Below are 19527 nucleotides of genomic sequence, written 5' to 3'. Positions count from 1 at the left end.
TAACACAACCCTCTGCACACATCAGGTGCTTTAGCAGTGCTGTACAGTAGCTGAGAGACCAAAGAGGACACGTCCCTTTAAAGGAAGCCTGCATGGCCACAACAGGGGAGACACAAACCCAACATACTTACCCGTAGAATCTGAGCCCTAAGAACACAAATGGTCCCCACCAGGTAAAAGCGATCCTCCAAAGGAAGATTTACGACAGATGACCCAAAGACATGTTTGGAAAAGAAACTGTGGAATAGCACAGGAGGCTCTAAGGGAGAGAGAGACACACAAGTGACAATCTAATAGAAAGGCAGGCCAGGTACACAAAAGAACAGTCACCTGTCCCATCCGTGTGCCATTTATCAACCCATTGACAATTTTCAGAATTCTGAGCCACCAATTTTTCCTGTCTTCCTTACATTCCAACCCTCCCCACCCTGGTCTCCACCAGAACAAGGAGTCATTACTGGGAAATAATTGTGAGTTCAGGGTGATTTTTCAGTCTTCCAATCTTACCTTGTGAATGGACGTTTTAACTCCAAAAGAAATTTGCTCCCCTTCTTTACATAGACCATGTAGGTATCAAATATTTGTAATTTGTGTGTACATGGAATCAAGTATTTTTTAAGGTATTTGACTTTTAGTTTCCAAGGTATGTGACAAAGATACCTGGCAACCACTGTGTGAGCTAATTTTCATTCTTTACTTACCCATTCATTCATTTGTTATATTTTTAGACCTCAGTGGCAAAGAACTGACTTAATTATATTCTTAGTTCATGGCATATTATGAACACAGATAAAATTCCAACTCTCATTTTTATTTATTTTTTCTCTCTGTCCCTTTCCCACCCATAGGGATCCACTATTATCTACCACCTTTAACATGTGGTCAAATACACCACCCTGTCAAATGTGTGCTAACTTGCTTCAGTGGTGTGTGACTCTTTGCAGCCCCACGGACTGTAGCCCACCAGGCTCTTCTGTCCATGGGATTTTCCAGGCAAGAATACTGGAGTGGGTTGCTGTGCCCTCCTCCAGGGGATCTTCCCAACCCAGGGATAGAACCCACATCTCTTATGTCTCCTGCATTGGCAGGCGGGTTCTTTACCACTAGCACTACCTGGGAAGCCCCAGTCAAATATGTAGCCTGGTTCTATGCACTATTATGCTTTCACAATTTACAAAGGTTGTCTTGTGCTATAGATCTCTTTGTTTCTCAATGAACAACATGGTTTTAAGATCTAACCATGTGGTATTATGTATATCTAGAGTTCATTATTTTAACTACATAAAGTTTTCTATATTGTGTATTTCCCCCAGATTTTACTTGTTCATTTCCCTAATGATTACACCTAGGCTGTCTCCAACTCCCTCCTACTACAAACGACACTATGACATACATAGTGCAAGTCCCCTTAGACACAGATCTCTGCAGCTTCGCCTCTGTGGTATCTCCATCCAGTGATAGGATTACTGAGTTACAAGCTAACTGACTTAAGTTCACTCTGTTTTCCAGGATGGCTTCATGAGTTTCCATTCCTCTCAACACTGTATGAGTGTTTTCATTTCTCACATCCTCACCAATGTTTGGTATTATTCACACTCTTAATTGCTGCTGTTCTGATGTGTGTGCATTGCTACTCATTGGTTTTTTAATTTTTCATTCTTTACTTACTAGTGAGTTTGAGCATCTTTTCACATAGTTGTTGGGCTATTTACCTCAGATTCAAGCCCTAGATCTTTTTAATGATCCCAAGACAGTGTTTATATTGATTTATCAGCGTGTGGTTCCTGAAGCCTTGAGAATTTCAAATTCTGATCCTGTACTCACATTAAGACACACAGATTTGGGTTTTGATTTCCTCTAAATAACACATATTTTTGCATTCAAACTCTGAGAGAGTTAGCACACTTACTCTTCATCTAAACCAACGGGCAGAATTTTACTGATCATTTTAAGTCTCTAAGATTTATGTGTTGGTCCTTGAACAAGTGTTACTACTCCAGACTGCAGTCAATGGAATCAATGTATGATTTAAAAATCAATTAGGCCCAGCACATATCAACTTCTTATCACTGTGTCCTGTATTTTATCCTTTCTGTTAAGGTTGTCTGTGCAATAAACTCCTTAGGTTATGTTTAAGCAATAATTTCCTTGTCTTTTGTAGAAGGAAAGAGCCATCCTTATCAGCTCAGTCTACCATGTTACCATATGACCTCACCTTGTCAATTTTGCTATAACTTTTTAAAGTCTAATTAATGCTTGTGGTCCACCAAAACCTGTGGTCACAGGGGTAGCAGAGAGAGTGCCAACAGTAGAAGGGCATTTATATTACTGATGAAGGGCTGCATAACTCATGAATTTCTTATAAATAAGATTAAAAACTCTATTGATTACCACTAGAAACATCTTTTAGAGTCAGGATGACTTTAACATATTCATAAGCAGAGGTGTTACTGGATTCAGCATCTCCTCTTTTGAAATGACAGCAAAAGTCAATATGCTTGCCAACTAAAGAAAAAAAAAACAGACACAAAACAATTTTACATTTGTATTTAACTATATTCTGAAGGATTATTTCATATGACTATTGCCTTACTTTGACTAGATTTTAAAAATATTATTTTCTTTTCATGAATATTAGCACTTGCATAGCTATCTATATTGCATCTATAGAGTGGTTCAGTTCAGTTAAGTTGCTCAGTCTGACGCTTTGCAACCTCATGGACCACAGCATGCCAGGCCTCCCTGTCCATCACCAACTCCTGGAGTTTACTCAAACTCATGTCCATTGAGTCAGTGATGCCATCCAACCACCTTATCCTCTGTCGTCCCCTTCTCCTCCTGCCTTCAATCTTTCCTCTACCCCTATAGAGTGGGGTATCACCTAAAACATAATTTACATAATACTAATACAATTATACAAAAGCTGAAAAACTGAAAGTTCATGATAAAGAACAAGATTTAATAGTGGAGAAAGTTTAATATTAGAAATAAAATTTGCAAAATTACAGCAAGTTAAATTAATATATGATCGGCAGCTATATTGGCTCTAATGTCTTTATTTTTATTATTCCTTTAAGTGATTGTTATCTGTCTCTTAAAATCTAAGCATTTACTATTTGAAAAATAAAAATCTGTACCTGAACTTGATACAGGAATTTTGAAAGCCATCTTTGAAAATACTCCACTTTTCTCATCATCAGGCAGAAGGCTTAAGAAGGTTTTACCCATGATGACATTCTCAAGAAGGAAAGAGGGAATCAATTTTGTTATATGCATTACTGGCATTTAATTTCTCTATCTCCTTACCGCCATTAAGCTTATCACCTGCCCCACCTCACCCATCTTATAGTCAGACCTGTTAAACTTCTAAAGTCTCAATTCACATTGACCCATTCTATGACCATCACCTCCTACCTTCCCAGTGTGTTCATGCAAGTATTTGTTTATTTGGCTGTGCTGGGTCTTAATTGTGGTATGTGGGATCTTTGATCTTCCTTCCACCATGACAGGCCCCCTGCATTGGGAGCTCGAAGTCTTAGCCAGTGAACCACCAGGAAAGTCCCTCAAAAGTATTTTAAATAGCATCAATTCCCTGACATTCTCTTCCTGTCTTTTTGTATACCACTTATCTCTACCTGACATCATAGTCACATGTATAAAATATACAATATAAAATAAAATAATGGATAGAGTCCCTCAATAAAATATAACTTGCATTAAAAGACAGACCTTGACTGTCTTATTTACTGCTACATCCTCAACACCTAAAACACAGTCTGGCATGAGTGAGCACCAATAAATATTAGTTGGATGAATGAATGATGCTGTACCATTTGGTTGAAATGTGGTGACATGAATTAACTGAATATCAGACATTAAGAGTTTTTAATGTGATAGAAACAAAATAATAAGCAAAGTACTCTTTGTAGTTTAATGATGGCTTTGGGTGATGAACTACAAATTAAAATTATTTTAACTGATTAATATTAATAATCTACAGTCAAAACTCAGAAATATATTTTTATGGTCCATTTGTAGAAGCCAGCCTATGAACTGGCCAATGCTCAAATTAGCAGATGGCTCCTGTCTCAATCAAGAAAAATCTTGGCTCAATGCAGGGCAGAAATATAACCCTAGTTTAGCAAACAAAACATGAATTAATAGGCAACAGGTTTTGACAATGAAAGTCACATAGTAAGAAACTGACTTCTCAAAAGGATATTTTTCTTTCAATTTAACTTTTTCAATGAAAATACTTTATTGATTTAGTTATAAAATACACTTCAGGTACCAAACCAAGTTATCTCTGATCAGTAGAGACCACTCATTCATTCCTTCACCTAACACCTGATTAACAACTGCTCCATGCCAGAACATTGTACTACGTACATTCAAACTAACTAGCTCACCTAATTAGATTCCTTGTGAGAGGAAGAACTCTCCTCTATTGAATTCATGAGGAAATGGAGGCTTGTACAATTATGGAGAGGAAAGAAGTTCAGAGATGAGATTCACACCCAGCTCCACCCAACTACAAATTCATTGTTCCTTCCACTACACCACAACTACCTTGAGTCCAATCGGCTGATATACTACTGGGCCAGCTTCTGCGTTTTGGATATTTTACATGAAATAACTTATTATTATTATTATTATTATTTTGCTGAAACCTCTGATAGTTTAAAAAGATGAACCTGACATGTTTATTCTAAATTTCAATGAACACAAAGTTCAGTAGGGAAGACAACACATGCACAATTACAATGCATAGTATAAAATAATAGGTTGATATCATTTCAGCCCCTGAAATAATAAATAATACAATAATACCCCAACAAGAGGTACAAAGTGCTAAGGCTCACCAGTTCTTTCATTGGTAGAAGAAAGTATAGCATTGTCACCTAAAAGAATTCAAAGTTGATAGGGTCCACATGGGGTCTCACTCACCTGGGCACCTCTGGAATTCAGCAGCATGTCTCTTTGGTGTGCTGCTGCCCCACCACCCTCAGGGGGCAAAGGTGGGAGGTGAGGGGAAATAAATTACCAAAAGCAAACAGCAGGGGTATGCCAGCAATGACACTTGGGGCATACACCCAACAACCTCACAGATCACATGCTTCCTCTCCAAACAATCATAACGCCCTGCAGAGCAAAGGAAATCCCTGTCCTCCAATACGTGGATGATCTTCTCCTTTACAGTCCTTGGCTTACACACTCTCAACACCACACTACATAACTCCTTAATTTTCTAGCTGATAGAGGCAATCCAGTATCTCCCACCAAGGTTCAGCTTTCTCTTCCTAGAGTCATCTATCTCGGAGTCCTTTCAACACCAACAAAAAGATACATTACTACCAATAGAAAGTCCCTTATATCTACCCTACCATTCCCTATATCAAGTGTTATAAAATATTTTAGTGCTCAGTCTGGTTTGTGCATTTTTGTATTGTTATCTTGTTTTATAGGTTGTCAGCCCCTCTCCTAATCTCCCCTTCCTCTCTGCCATCTTATCCTGAACTAACGCCCAGAACAGGTGGAAACAGGTTGGATGACACCATTTAGAGGCAGGGAAGAGCCAAAGTAGAGATTTGGTTCCAGCTTTCAGGTGCTAACTTCCTACTGTGCAGGGCATGATGGCATAACATTGTCTGCTTGTACCCCTTGTTCCCAGTGTACAGGATCTTTGCACACGTGTCTGAATCATCGAGGGGTTTCCTCTGCTCTGCAGGGCGTTACGTATTGTTTGGGGAGGAAGCATGTGATCTGTGAGGTTATTGGGTGTATGCCCCAAGTGTCAGTTGCTGATGTACTCCTGCTGTTTGCTTTTGGTGCTGTATTTCCCCTCAGCTCCCACCTGTGGCCCCCTGAGGGTGGCAGGGCAGCAGCATGCCAAAGAGACATGCTGCTGAATTCCAGAGGCACCCAGGTGAATGAGACCCCTTGTGGACCCTATCAAAAGTGAGCAGTTGGATGCATGAGACAAGTGCTCAGGGCTGGTGCACTGGGAAGACTCAGAGGGATGGGATGGAGAGGGAGGCGGGAGGGGGGATCGGGATGGGGAACACATGTAAATCCATGGCTGATTCATGTCAATGTATAGCAAAAACCACTACAATATTGTAAAGTAATTAGCCTCCAACTAATAAAAATAAATGGAAAAAAAAAGTGAGCAGTTTTTTTGATCATGCACATTCTCTGGGATGGAAATAGCAGCCATAAGTTACTTATTAATTAACTACATTCTTTAAGGAAGGTGACAGTGACAATGCATGCTTGAGCATGTTCAGTCACTGTGTCCAACTCTTTGCAACCCCATGGACTGCAGCACATGAGTCCTCTGTCCTCCACTGTCTCCTGGAGCTTGTTCAAATTCATGTCCATTGAGTTGGTGATGCCATCCAACCATCTCATCCTCTGTCATCCCCTTCTTCTTTTGCCTTCATTAGGGTCTTTATTATTGCCAGCATTAGGGTCTTTTCCAATGACTCAGTTCTTTGCATCAATCAGGTGGCCAAAGGATTGGAGCTTCAGCTTCAGCATTAGATCCTCCAATGAATATCAGGGTTGATTTCCTTCAGGATTGACTGGTTTGATCTCCTTGCTGTCCAAGGGACTCTCAAGAGTCTTCTCCAGCACCACAGTTTGAAAGCGTCAATTCTTTGGCACTCAGCCTTCTTTATGATCCAACTCTCATATCCATACATGACTACTGGAAAATCCATAGCTTTGACTAAATGGACTTTTGTCAGCAAAGTGATGTCTCTGCTTTTGAATATGCTGACTAGGTTTGTCATGGTTCCCCAAGTGGCACTAGTGGTGAAGAACCCACCTGCTAATGCAGGAGACACGGGTTTGATCCCCTGGAAAAGGGGTTGACAGAGTCAACCCACTCCAGTATTCTTGCCTGGGAAATCCCATGGTCAGAGGAGCCTGGCGGGCTACAGTCCATGGGGTTGCAAAGAGTCTGACATGACTGAAGCAACTTGGTAAAGCAAAAAAAAGTTTGTAATAGCTTTTCTTCCAAGGAGCAAGCGCCAATTTCATGGCTGCAGTCACCATCTGCAGTGATTTTGGAGCTCAAGAAAATGAAATCGGTCACTGCATCCACTTTTTCCCCATCTATTTGCCATGAAGTGATGGGACCAGAGGCCATGATCTTCGTTTGTTGAAAGTTGAGTTTCAAGCCAGCTTTTTCACGCTCCTCTTTCACCTTCATCAAGAGGCTCTTTAGTCCCTCTTTGCTTTCTGCCTAATCTAGGGTGGCGTCATCTGCATATCTGAGGTTATTGATATTTCTCCTGTCAATCTTGATTCCAACTTGTGCTTCATCCAGCCTGGAATTTCACATGATGTACTCTGCACAGAAGTTAAATAAGCAGGGTAACAATATACAGTCTTAATGTATTCCTTTCCCAATTTGGAACCAATCTGTTGTTCCATGTCCAGTTCTAACTGTTGCTTCTTGACCTGTATACAAGTTTTTCAAGAAGCAGATAAGGTGGTCTGGTATTACCATCTCTTTAAGAATTTTCCAGTTTGTTGTGATCCACACAGTCAAAGGTTTCATCCATACAGTCAATGAAGCCGAAGTAGATGTTTTTCTGCAATTCCCTTGCTTTTTCTATGATTCAACAGATGGTGTCAATTTGATCTATGGTTCCTCTGCTTTTTCTAAATCGTTTGAACATCTGGAAGTTCTTGGTTCACATACTGTTGAAGCATAGCTTGGAGGATTTTGAGAATTACCTTGCTAGCATGTGAAATGAGTACAGTTGTATGGTAGTTTGAACATTCTTTGGCATTGTCCTTCTTTGGGATAGGAATGAAAACTGACCTTTTCCAGTCCTGTGGCCATTTCAGCTTTCCAAATTTACAGGCATATTGAGTACAGCACTTTCACAGCATCATCTTTTAGGATTTGAAATAGCTCAGCTGGAATTCCATCATCTCCACTAGCTTTGTTCATAGTGATGCTTCCTAAGGCCCACTTAACTTTACACTCTAGGATGTTTGGCTCTAGGTGAGTGATCACACCATCATGGTTATCTGGGTCATGAAGACCTTTTTTTTGTATAGTTCTTCTGTGTATTCTTGCCACCTCTTCTTAAAATCTTCTGCTTCTGTAAGGTCAATACCATTTCTATCCTTTATTGTGCCCATCTTTGCATGAAATGTTCCCTTGGTATCTCTCATTTTCTTGAAGAGATCTCTAGTCTTTCCCATTCTACTGTTTTCCTCTAGTTTTTTTTTTTTTTTTTGCATTATTCACTTAAGAAGGCTTTCTAATCTCTCCTTGCTATTCTTTGGAACTCTGCATTCAGACAGGTGTATCTTTTCTTTTCTCCTTTGCCTTTTGCTTCTCTTCTTTTCTCAGCTATTTGTAAGGCCTCCTCAGACAACCATTTTTGCCTTTTCACATTTCTTTTTCTTGGGGATGGTTTTGATCACTGCCTCCTGTACAAAGTTACAAACCTCCATCCATAGTTCTTCTGGCACTCTATCAGATCTAATCCCTTGAATCTATTTGTCACTTCCACTGTACAATCATAAGGGATTTGATTTAGGTCATACCTGAATGGTCTAGTGGTTTTCCCCACTTTCTTCAATTTAAGTCTGAATTTTGCAATGTGAAGTTCATGATCTGAGCCACAGTCAGCTCCATGTCTTGTTTTTGCTGATTGTATACAGCTTCTCCATTTTTGGCTCCAAAGAATATAATCGATCCCATTTTAGTATTAGCCATCTGGCAATGTCCATGTGTAGAGTCGTCTCTTGTGCTAGAGTGGTATTTCTTATAAAGTTCTCTGTATTCTTGACACCTCTTCTTAATCTCTTCTGCTTCTGTTAGGTCCTTGCCATTTCTGTCCTACCCTTATAGCCTATTCTTAATACGAGATCCAGAGTGATTCCGATAAAACTTAGATTCAGATAATTTCCTGCATCAGCTCCAAATGGCTTCCTCCCATCTCTGAGGAAAAGGCAAAGTCATTACAATGGCCCTAAACCAGGTGACCTCTGTTACTGCTCTGACCTCATCACCTCCTACAACTTTTCCTCTTGCTCACAGCACTCCAGTCCCAGTGGCCTCTTTATGATAGCTTTTCACACCAAGTATACTCCTGCCTTAGTGTCTTTTCATTTGCATTTGCTTCTGTTTGGGACGCACTTTCTGCATGACTCATTCATCCTGTTCTAGTACCTGTCTAAATGTCACCTGATTACACAGGCCTTCACTAACCACACCATGTGTAATATCCCACCTCCAGTCACTCTCTGGGTAATACTGTCCCCTACTGACAGATGAGAAATGAAAGCTCATGTAGTTAGTGACTGAGAGTTAAATTTTAATCTCTAGATTATTTGACTCCAAAGACCAAGTTCTTTCCACCTCACCATCCTATCGGCTTGGAGTTGCCCAATAGACAGAGGTTCAGTTCAGATGCTCAGTCGTGTCCGACTCTGCGACCTCGTGGACTGCAACACGCCAGGCTTCCCTGTCCATCACCAAGTCCTGGAGCTTGCTCAAACTCATGTCCATCCAGTCAGTGTGCCATCCAATTATCTCATCTTCTTTCACCCCTTCTCCTCCTGCCTTCAATCTTTCCCAGCATCAGGGTCTTTTTCAATGTGCCAGTTCTTCACATCAGGTGGCCAAAGTATTGAAGCTTCAGCTTCAACATCAGTTCTTTCAACGAATATTCTGGACTGATTTCCTTAAGGATTGACTGGTTTGACCTCTTGCAGTTCAAGGAACTCTCAAGTGTTTTCTCCAAAACCACATTTCAAAAGCATCAATTCCTTGGTGCTCAGCTTTATGGTTCAACTCTCACATCCATACATGACTACTGGAAAAACCACAGCTTTGGCTAGATGGACCTTTGATTTTTAATGAAAAATTGTAGATTCCTGGAGCTGGGCAGATGCTCCAGAAATGGTTTGGTCTCCATATTTATATGAGATGGGTGATTTATAACATGAAATTTTAAGTCAAAGCTTGGGAAAAAATTACATGCTGTTAAAAACTAAGAGTTAAGATTTAAACAGAAGTGTGAAACTGTGTCCCAGGTATGGTCTTTTTCAACCATGTTTTAAAATAATATGGGCTTCCTTTGTGGTTCAGCTGGTAAAGAATCCTCCTGAAAGGCAGGAGATCTGGGTTTGATCCCTGGGTCGGGAAGATTCCCTGAAGAAGGGGAAGGCTACCCACTCTAGTATTCTGGCCTAGAGAATTCCATGGACTGTATAGTCCATGGGGTCACAAAGAGTTGGACACGACTGAGTGACTTTCGCTTTCACTGAAAAGAATATATCAATTCATTTCCATTTAATGTTTATGTACAGAGTAGTAGTTATAGCTTTAAGTACACCAAACTCAGATTACCACGTGCCTGGTTTAAGATGAGCAGTTCAAACCCATGTCTCAGACATCTCTACCTTAGGGTGACTCTGTGCATGTGTGTCTGTTACCTCAAATGTTGAATGGTGAAAGAGCCTCTTAAGAATGAAAGCTCTGAACCAAAATGCATAAAGAATCAAGGATAACAGTATAAAAATCTTCATAGGAGGATCCTCAGGAAAAGTCACTGGTCTCAGTCAATGGCCAATTTGCTTTAAGTAATATTAAATATTCCAAGAATTTGGGTAGTTTTCTGGTCTTCACTATAACAAACTTTAATGAATGATGTATTACATTCATATTCTTTTAATGTACATTTAATAAGACCATTCTCCTTCTATGATAAGACTCCTCTAAAGTCCAGGGTAATGAATATCTCTAATGCTATGCATGCTAAGTTGCTTCAGTCGTGTCCGACTCTTTGCGATCCCATGGACAGCAGCTCACCAGGCTCCTCTGTCCACAGAATTCTCCAGGCAGGAATACTGGAGTGGGTTGCCATCTCCTTCTCCAGGAATATTCTAATATTTGCATTTTATTCAGCTGTTTTGGTATCCTATAAATATAAGCTGAATTTGGAAATGTAAATTGCTTTCTAAAAGAAAGGAAGAGAATGAGGAGTTTAAAAATGGATACAGGTATCTTTAAATAAAGAGAAAAGAGGAGAAAAGTTCTCTGAGTTTCTAAGTGGGCCATAGAACATGCTGGCTGGAACAGTATAACTAGTGGAATAAGCACTGAACTTAACTAAAGAATAATTTAACAAAAATTCTATTAATGTGTGTGGTTCAAACTTGAGTGCTACAGATCGGTGGGTTAGAGTGTGCCAAGTTCTTCAGACAATTCTGTGGAGTGAGGAATGTGCAATGAAAGCAACAATCCAGATATGATTAGCACAATCAGTCAAGTAACAGAGATTTGGGAGTGGTGGTGGTTGCGGATGTACGCTACACAGCTCCTTTTCACACACAGGCATGCATGCAGTATGAAGGTTTGCAGTCCTTTCATGTTTAAGTGATATACACAGTGGCTGTACAGCTTGAAGATCCAGAAAAAATTTAGGAAATCATATATTTTAAGTCAATGGTGCTGGGAAGATTGTAGAAAGCTCTCCTGAGAGGGATATAGTGACACCAAAGGACTCAGGAAGGATGGACTATTTTGAACATCTGATACTCTGACTATAACATATGTGAGTGTCTCTCCAGCAATATGTACAACATTGCTAAATTAAGCAATCATTTATTTATTTTCCCAAATTAGATTATGGCTTGTTCTTCAACATAAAGAAACAAAAAGCAAATCAGACCTGGAAATGGATGTCACGAGCTAGCATGACCAAATCATGACATTCATTGTTTAATCAGTATGTGGTAGACTCAAATGTACAAAATCAAACACATCCATCTGGTTGAGGGCTGCCCAGCAAAGCAGTCACCTTGGGGACCATCAACTTCAAGGGAAGTTTATAAACCACACATCAGTGCACACCCAGTGTTTCATTACCTTATATCAGAGTTTGTTTTTTATAGCTTTAAAACTGAAACCAATGGGGAGGACAATAAAATAGGTGCACATTTTGACAACATTAACAATGTCTTCTCTGATGAGTTGTATGCTGCTAAAAACAAATAATGAACCCCTACACAACAAAGCGAATGATCCTTTCCCAAAAACTGAGAGAACTTACAGGTAAATGGCCAAGAAGTGAAGTGATGTTATGGGTCACAGAAATTATAATTCCATCTGTGCTCACTATTATCATAAATCCATCCAATGACTAATGAAAAGAGAATAATAATGTAATTAAATAGTGGAACAATAATAAAATGATAGCTTTATTTCTAAATGCATAAATAATTGTAATCACACACTGAAAATGTATTGTGGTCCTTAAATATCAATAAAGCAAGCCCAGAATTAATTAAAATTCCATTATTCTCCCTCCTACACAGAATCTACTTAACCTTAAGCATGAGATGTTTATCAAATGATATCTCACTTAGACAAACACATTTCAGTGTACACCCAATTAACACAAAACTCTCCAACACAAGCTAGGAAGATTCATTTCCATGTGTTGGTTATTTCACACTTAATTCAAAATTAATTCCAAAAACAGTAAGAATATTTTGGAGGGCATTTTCATTTGTAGTTAGTTTAGTCATCTATTTATAAATATGGCTATTGCCTTCACTTTCCTGCTATATAATAGAATAGATATCCAGACAAATGCCTCCTGGTAAAGAACACCTAAAATGGTGGATAAAATATATAAAACAGGGAGAAGCTTATGGTAAAGTATGGGAAACAATCTGATATAGAAATGACTAGAACATGAGAAGTCAGAGGATATCGAAGCTTGCATATGCCTTGGGAGCATCTATGCAACATTGATGGCATAGAGCCAGGGGGACAGAAAACAAAGCTTGGACACACACAAAGTGAAGGCTGAAACCAAAGACTCCCGTATCAAGCCAGGAAAGGAAACTCTCAGCAGACAAAATAGAAAGATCTTATCCAACAAAGAGAGCCAGGGAACTTACAACCTGCCTATCTTGCCTCAGCCTCAGCTTGGGCTAGAAAAGGAAAAGAAGAACTGGTCTCCTCTGGGAATTGCAAACAAAAGCCCACACTCACACTAACTACCTGTGTAGCCCTCAACACCCCAAGCCTATAATTTACTTTCAAATGGTCCTGACCCCAAATATCCAGGAAAAAGAAATTGAAATCACCTCTTGAGAATGATTTTAAAACCAGGGCTCAAAGAATGTAGATAAATTTCCAAATAACATAAGTTTGTCATAAATGATTAACAAAAACAGGAAAAACATGAAACATGAACAAGAGGCAGTGTAAACAATAAAATGCACAATGAGATTTAAAACTGCAGATATGAGAAATATCAGAGACAGAATGTAAAATAAGTATGCTTAAAAGCAACTATACTGCAATAAAAATTAATAAAAATAAATAAATATGCCAAAAACATGCTTAATATGCTTAAATAAATCTTAAAAGGGTATTGAAAATATAATGAAGGAACAGGAGACTCCTAACTGACTAGGCAGATGTGAAAATTAATCAAATTGTCTAGAAATGATATCATCAAAATAAAAACTCAATATGTAGGTCAAATAGCAAGTTAGAGCATAGGTGGAAAGATAATTTCTGAACTGGAAGACAAAGCTGAAGAAATGACTCAGAAGCAACACAAGGAGACAAAGGAATGGAAGATAAGAGAAATGAAATAACACAGAGAAGAGCGGGAAAGTGCACTAGACATTTTACACATGTTCACTTTACTCTCACAACCACTCTGTGAAACAGAGATATTGTACAGAGGAAGAAGTCAGAGTTGAGAGATGGCAATTCTCTCAAGGATGCATAACAAGTAAGTGATAAAGGAACAGTTCATATCCCTATCTATTTGACTCAAAGGATCGTGGTCATTTGGGCTTTAGTCTGTGGCCTTTGAACTCAGTGAAACCTACCAGTTCCTTTGGAAGTAGAAACCATAAACATCTCATGTCCTTGAGGAAAAAAAAGTAAGGAATGAAAAGGCTTAATCTATAGACTCTAACAACCTGTGTTGAATGAATCTACCAGATAATTAATTAACTTGCCACTAAACTATGCAAACACTTGTTCATTTTTGCTGTTGCTGGAGTTCGGTGGGTTCAGTTGGCATAAGAAACATCCAGGCAACTTTGGATTAGATTATCTTCTCTCCAAAATGATTTTAAAGATGCAAATAAATGAACCTAGTGAGTTAAAAAAAAAAAAGAAAGAAAGAAAGAAAGAAACATCCAGGCAGCCTGCTAGACATGAAGGCTCCTGGCCCTACCAAGATAGAGATTCCAATTCAAACAGTTTAAGGTGGGTCTCAGGAATCTGTGTTTTTACCAAGTTCCCTAGATAATTCTGAAGATAGAGTCCCCTAGCCACACTTTGAAAAACAGTATTCTGTATCTTTTACTGCATGCATTCTGCATATAAAGCAACCAGAGAACAAACTCCCTCTTACTTGTAGTGTCTTCTGGATAAAATCTTCATAGCTTCGAAATGATGGAATCCAATTCAGTGTCTCTGTAGACATTTTTATAAGGAAGGAAAGATAAAAAATGGTCACATTAAAATGATTAGCTTATGGGTATTGATTTTTCAAAGTTATAATTAATTTTATAGAAAAGACTCTCATGAGAAAATGCTGAGTGCTAATGAAGAATCTGAGGTAGACTAACTAATTTCTTATAACCTATCATCAACAAAGAAGTGTTCAGAATTGAAAAAGACCTTGATGATCATCCATCTCAATTTCTACTGTATGCAGGATGATCTTTCTAACAATGTTATGATCTTCAACTCCCAGTTCTTTCCCTTTCTTGACTTCTTTAAGTCTTCCAAATTCTATCCAAACCCAATATTCACAATATACCAGATAAGGTACAGGCTGTTGAATGCTCCAGGTGTATTAAGACACTGAATATGTCCTCAGTCCCTGGCTAAAATACAGAATTCCATGACTGTTCCATCAAATTAAGCTTTTAGCAAAGGACCTCAACTAGAAAATCCTTAAGCTGTATCTTGTAATTCTCCAAAGATGCTGACACTCTTCTGTCTCCTATACCCCCTCCTCCATGCGTCAAGATTTTCTGGTTTTCCCAATGAACAGTTTCAGCTCCTGAACTAACTCAGAGCCTCTGCTATCAACATCCACCCCACTTTGCCTCCCCCAATCCCACCTGTTCCACTGACTTCACTAACCCAGAGACTTCACTAACACAGCCCCCCAGTCTCTAGTTATTTGAATGTATGTCCACAAATGTTTGCTTCTTCTCCTCACAGAAATGGTGAGGAGATCCATAAAACTGCAATGCCTATTCAAAATGTTAAATCCCTTGACAAAGACAAATCTGACAGCAGCACTTGCTCTCTTGGTGGGAAGGCGTCTCAGATCCTTCTCTATGAGTAGATAAGAAGGGACCCAGGCATGAGCAGAAGAGCTCCTGAACCCTCACTTAAGAGGGGATGAGAAGAGGGCATGTAACTATGTGGGAAGGAAGAATAATATGAAACATAAACCATGCCGGTTGCACAACCGCCTCACAATCAGTGTTCCTGACCCCTGTCCCAGCCTGAAAACTGAATTCTGGTCACAACTTCTCCAACTCAGAAAACAAACCATGCCCCTCTCCCATGGCTGATTTCTGAGGTCATTTCCCCACTGACTTTCAGCTCCACCTAGTGACTTTCATCTCCTATACTCCCTACAAAGAAATACAAAAGACAGTCCATATATTTCCAGAAAATAAAACCTATGTATTTTATAAAACAACCATAAAGGGCTTTTCTACATTAGTATATTACCCATGAACTTGTCCTTGTTCTGTTTCTAGGGTAGGCACCATATACAATTCTTCACTAAAACCCCAGTGTTCAGCATGGTACTTGACTCACGATAGGAACTTGGCAATTCTTGTTAAGCTGAACCTCATTCATTCATGTATTTAACTACCACCTACTGGGCTCCTACTACATATCCTACTCTGTTTTAGGGGCTAATGATAGAGCATGGACAAGACAAATAAATTGACCATTCTTTTGAATCTTACAGACCGGTGGGGAAGGTAGACAGATAACCAACACATAAACCAGGGAATTGGTCATTGCATATACCTTGAAGTACAATAACTTCAACTGGGTGCCCAGGGAAAGCCTTGCTGACAAAGTGAAAAATGGCAGGAAGAGAGCTATGAGAAAATCCAGGAGCAAGAAGAGCATCTCAGGCAGAAGAAGCAGTAAGTACAAAGGGAGACAGGAAAGATTTTGGCCAATTTAACTAACAGGAGGTCAAAGGGACTACTGTAGAGTGACCAAGGGATAGAGCAGTGGGAAGTGAAGTCTGAGAGACAGGTAGGACCAGATTACGTAGTGTATGTGAGGGAGCCAGCATTGTTTTGAGTGGAACAGCATGTGCTTTCAAGCAGAAGAGTGACATACGGGTTTTTTTTTTTTCCTAATATTTTTATTAGAAAATATATTTTTCTGTATTTCGTTGAGGGAAACATGAAGGAGTTCCCCGACCAGGGGCCCCTGCATCGAGAGCACAGGGTCCCAACCACTGAACCATCAGGGAAGTCCCTTGATATATATTTTTAAAAGATCACTATGGCTGTTTATGAAAAATAGGTCAAACTAGGGACCAAGAGTGAAGCAAGGGAGCCTCGCTGGAAAGCATGTTCAAATGGAATAGATGGTGGTGGCCTGGACTAGGTTGGTTCACCAAGGCTATGAAAGTGGCAGAGTGAATGGATTTGAGATATACTTTAGAAGCAAAGCTAAAAGGATTTGCTGATGGATTGGTGGAGGACACAAGAATGACAGCTGGAGTTTATTTTGAGCTATTAGAAGAATGGTGGTACTTATACTGAAACTGTGAAAATCAAGCCTGGGAGTGTGAGAGGAATTGAGAGGTCCTGAATGGCGATGTTACCTTTCCTGTTAGACATCCAAGCAAAGAAGTCACAGAGGAAACTCTCATGCTGATTTAATAATGAGTATGATTCTCAAGTATGGAGGTAAGGAAGGAGGTTCGGGCTGCAGATAGATTTTAAAAGTGGGAGGCACTGACATCCAAGTAGCCCTTCAAATTAAGGGATTGGATGAGATTACATGGGGAATGACTGTAGACAGAGAAGACAAAAGGTCCTAGGACTGAGCCCTAGGGCATATCCATGCTTCAAAGTTGAAAAGGGAAAGAGGGGATGGGAAAAAGAGAGAGAGAAGGAGTGGCCAATGAGTTAGAAGAGGAACCAGAATCCAGTTACCCAGGTATCCTGGAAGCTGAGAGAAAAATGCTTCAAGAAGGAGGGAGTGGTCACCTGTCCAATGTTTTTGAAATATCATGAAAGATGAGGATAGTTAAGGGACCAAAGACCTCAGCAATGTGGAAACCACTGCTATTCCTGACAGAAGTAGTTGTCCTGGAGTGGGGGGAGCTCCAGGCTCAGTGAAGTGGGTTGAGAAAGGATGGGGCACAAGGAAGTGAACACAGGGTCGATACAATCATTTCGAGAAGTTTTGTTGTGAAGGGGACACAGAAATAGGGCAACAGCTGAAGGTATCATGGGGCCAAGAAAAAATATTTTAAGGTAAGAGAGATCTTCTATAGCATGATTACATGCTTATGAGCATAACCTGCTCAGATGTTTTGAGTTAAATATACTTAAATATTATAGGTACTATTTGACACCCTTGGGACCCTGTTTCCCTTAGCAACATTTATATGTGCCTTCAAGTGCCTAAGATACAGAAATCTGCACTACTGTTGCCCAGAATACTTCTTCTAATTCTCATTTCCTTATTCCACGTTTGCACGAACTTCAGTAATGCTTTTAGCATCAAGCATAAGAAAATTATAAATGGAGAGAAACTAAATATCCACATAATAGAAGTTGCTTCAGGAGGTCATCTTGTCATTGCTGCTGCTGCTGCTATTACTATTTAGTCACTCAGTCGTGTCCAACTCTTTGTGACCCCATGCACTATAGCCTGCCAGGCTCCTCTGTCCATTGGATTTCCCAGGCAAAAATACTGGAGTGGGTTACCATTTCCTCCTCCAGGGGATCTTCCCAACCCAGGGATCGAACCCGCATCTCCAGCATTGGCAGGCAGATTCTTTACCGCTGAGTCACCAGGGAAGCCCCATCTCGTCATTAATCCCACACAGTGATGTATGAGGTAAAGAAGAGTTCCAGTTGTCCCACCCACAGCTCATTTTCAATATAGCTAAGCTCAGTTGAAACCTGTCTTTTGTGAAAGAGCAGAAATACCTTGTGATTTTTCTTTGTTTTCCTCCACAGGACTGTCCCGTCTGTACAAAAAACCATGTAGTCCTCTGAGGACAGTATTGATGTGATTCTTTTTCTGATCTTCAGACAGATCTCTATATCTAATTGATAAAAGACAAAGAAGGTTATTCATAAGGGTACATGCATGCTAAGTCACTTCAGTTGTGTCTGACTCTTTGCAGCCCTGTGGACTGTAGCCTGTCAGGCTCCTCTGTCCATGGGATTCTCCAGGCAAGAATACTGAAGTGGGTTGCCCTGCTCTCCTCCAGGGGATCTCCCCCCCCACCCCCCAGGGATCGAACCCATGTCCCTTACGTCTCCTGCATTAGCAGGCAGGCTCTTTATTATTAGCACCACCTGGGAAGTCCATAATAAGGGTAGGACTGAGAATTCAAATGATGGAACAATGGATGGGGAGAAATAAGGAGAGAGAAAGGGAGATGTTATTGTCAACATCTGGGCAAAAATCTGGTCCTTTGATAACTCATATAACACAACTGTCAACATTAAAATAAGAATATGAAAGCCAATCTCATGTCCCTCAGACTCTGAGGCTGTTGAGGGTAGGTTGGGACCATATCTGTCTCCATGTTTCCAATAGCAAAGTCCACACAGTGTCTTGCACAGTGGCTTATGAATTATATCAAATAAGTCCAAATGAATTTGAATATAATGGTGGCTCTTTGTTCTACCATATAATCTTACCTGCTTTTTCAGAGTACTTCTGATTAAAGAAAACTGTTTCTAAATCAACTCTAATTACTGAAGAGACTTTCTTGAAGCCAATGCTCCCTCTCACAGAGAAAGTTGAGCAACGAAATGCTAATTTAGATTTCAATTTTTAACTTAAAAAAAACACAGACCATTCTGAAAAATTCTGACAAAAACTTTTTGACCAGTAGGATGAAATTTACTTTAGATTCTCGAACTGGAAAAATGACATTATTAACCTTCCCAAATGTATATGAATTTCAATTCTAGGCAAGCCAAGGCCCCCAAGCAGACTTTTCAACTGATCAGGGAGTATAAAGCGTTTATTCAGTGTCAGCTCTGAGCAACCACTGTGCAAGGCAGGGAGGGCACAGTTCGATGAGGGAGGCTGTTAGGACATAGAGAGTGAGCATGCATGCTCAGTCACTCAGTTGTGTCTAACTCTTGCAACTCCATGGACTGTAGCCTGCCAGGCTCCTCTGTCCATGGGATTCTCCAGGCAAGAATGCTGGAGTGCGTTGCTGTTTCCTCCTCCAGGGGATCTTCCTGACCCAGGGATTGAACCTG

The 19527-nt window shown here is 39.9% G+C and overlaps 1 protein-coding gene across 5 annotated transcripts in view; it reads right to left on the bottom strand.

Moving 5' to 3' along the window:
* PASD1 (PAS domain containing repressor 1) overlaps nucleotides 1-19527 on the bottom strand; it is a 122586-nt gene that overhangs the window by 47798 nt on the left and 55261 nt on the right. For 4 of the 5 annotated variants that reach the window (XM_043896310.1, XM_043896311.1, XM_043896309.1 and 1 more), the window contains exons 3-8: nucleotides 18232-18350; nucleotides 14424-14485; nucleotides 12087-12176; nucleotides 3138-3237; nucleotides 2392-2505; nucleotides 132-259 (exon numbers count right to left, since the gene is read on the bottom strand). In XM_043896310.1, coding sequence (XP_043752245.1) covers nucleotides 132-259; nucleotides 2392-2505; nucleotides 3138-3237; nucleotides 12087-12176; nucleotides 14424-14485; nucleotides 18232-18350 — 613 coding nt within the window. The remainder of the gene's footprint in view (nucleotides 1-131; nucleotides 260-2391; nucleotides 2506-3137; nucleotides 3238-12086; nucleotides 12177-14423; nucleotides 14486-18231; nucleotides 18351-19527) is intronic. The other variant, XM_043896314.1, reaches the window with a different exon arrangement.

The sequence above is a fragment of the Cervus elaphus genome, chromosome X (assembly GCF_910594005.1).
Source record: "Cervus elaphus chromosome X, mCerEla1.1, whole genome shotgun sequence".
NCBI lineage: Eukaryota > Metazoa > Chordata > Mammalia > Artiodactyla > Cervidae > Cervus > Cervus elaphus.
This window is presented reverse-complemented; position numbering and strand designations above follow the sequence as displayed.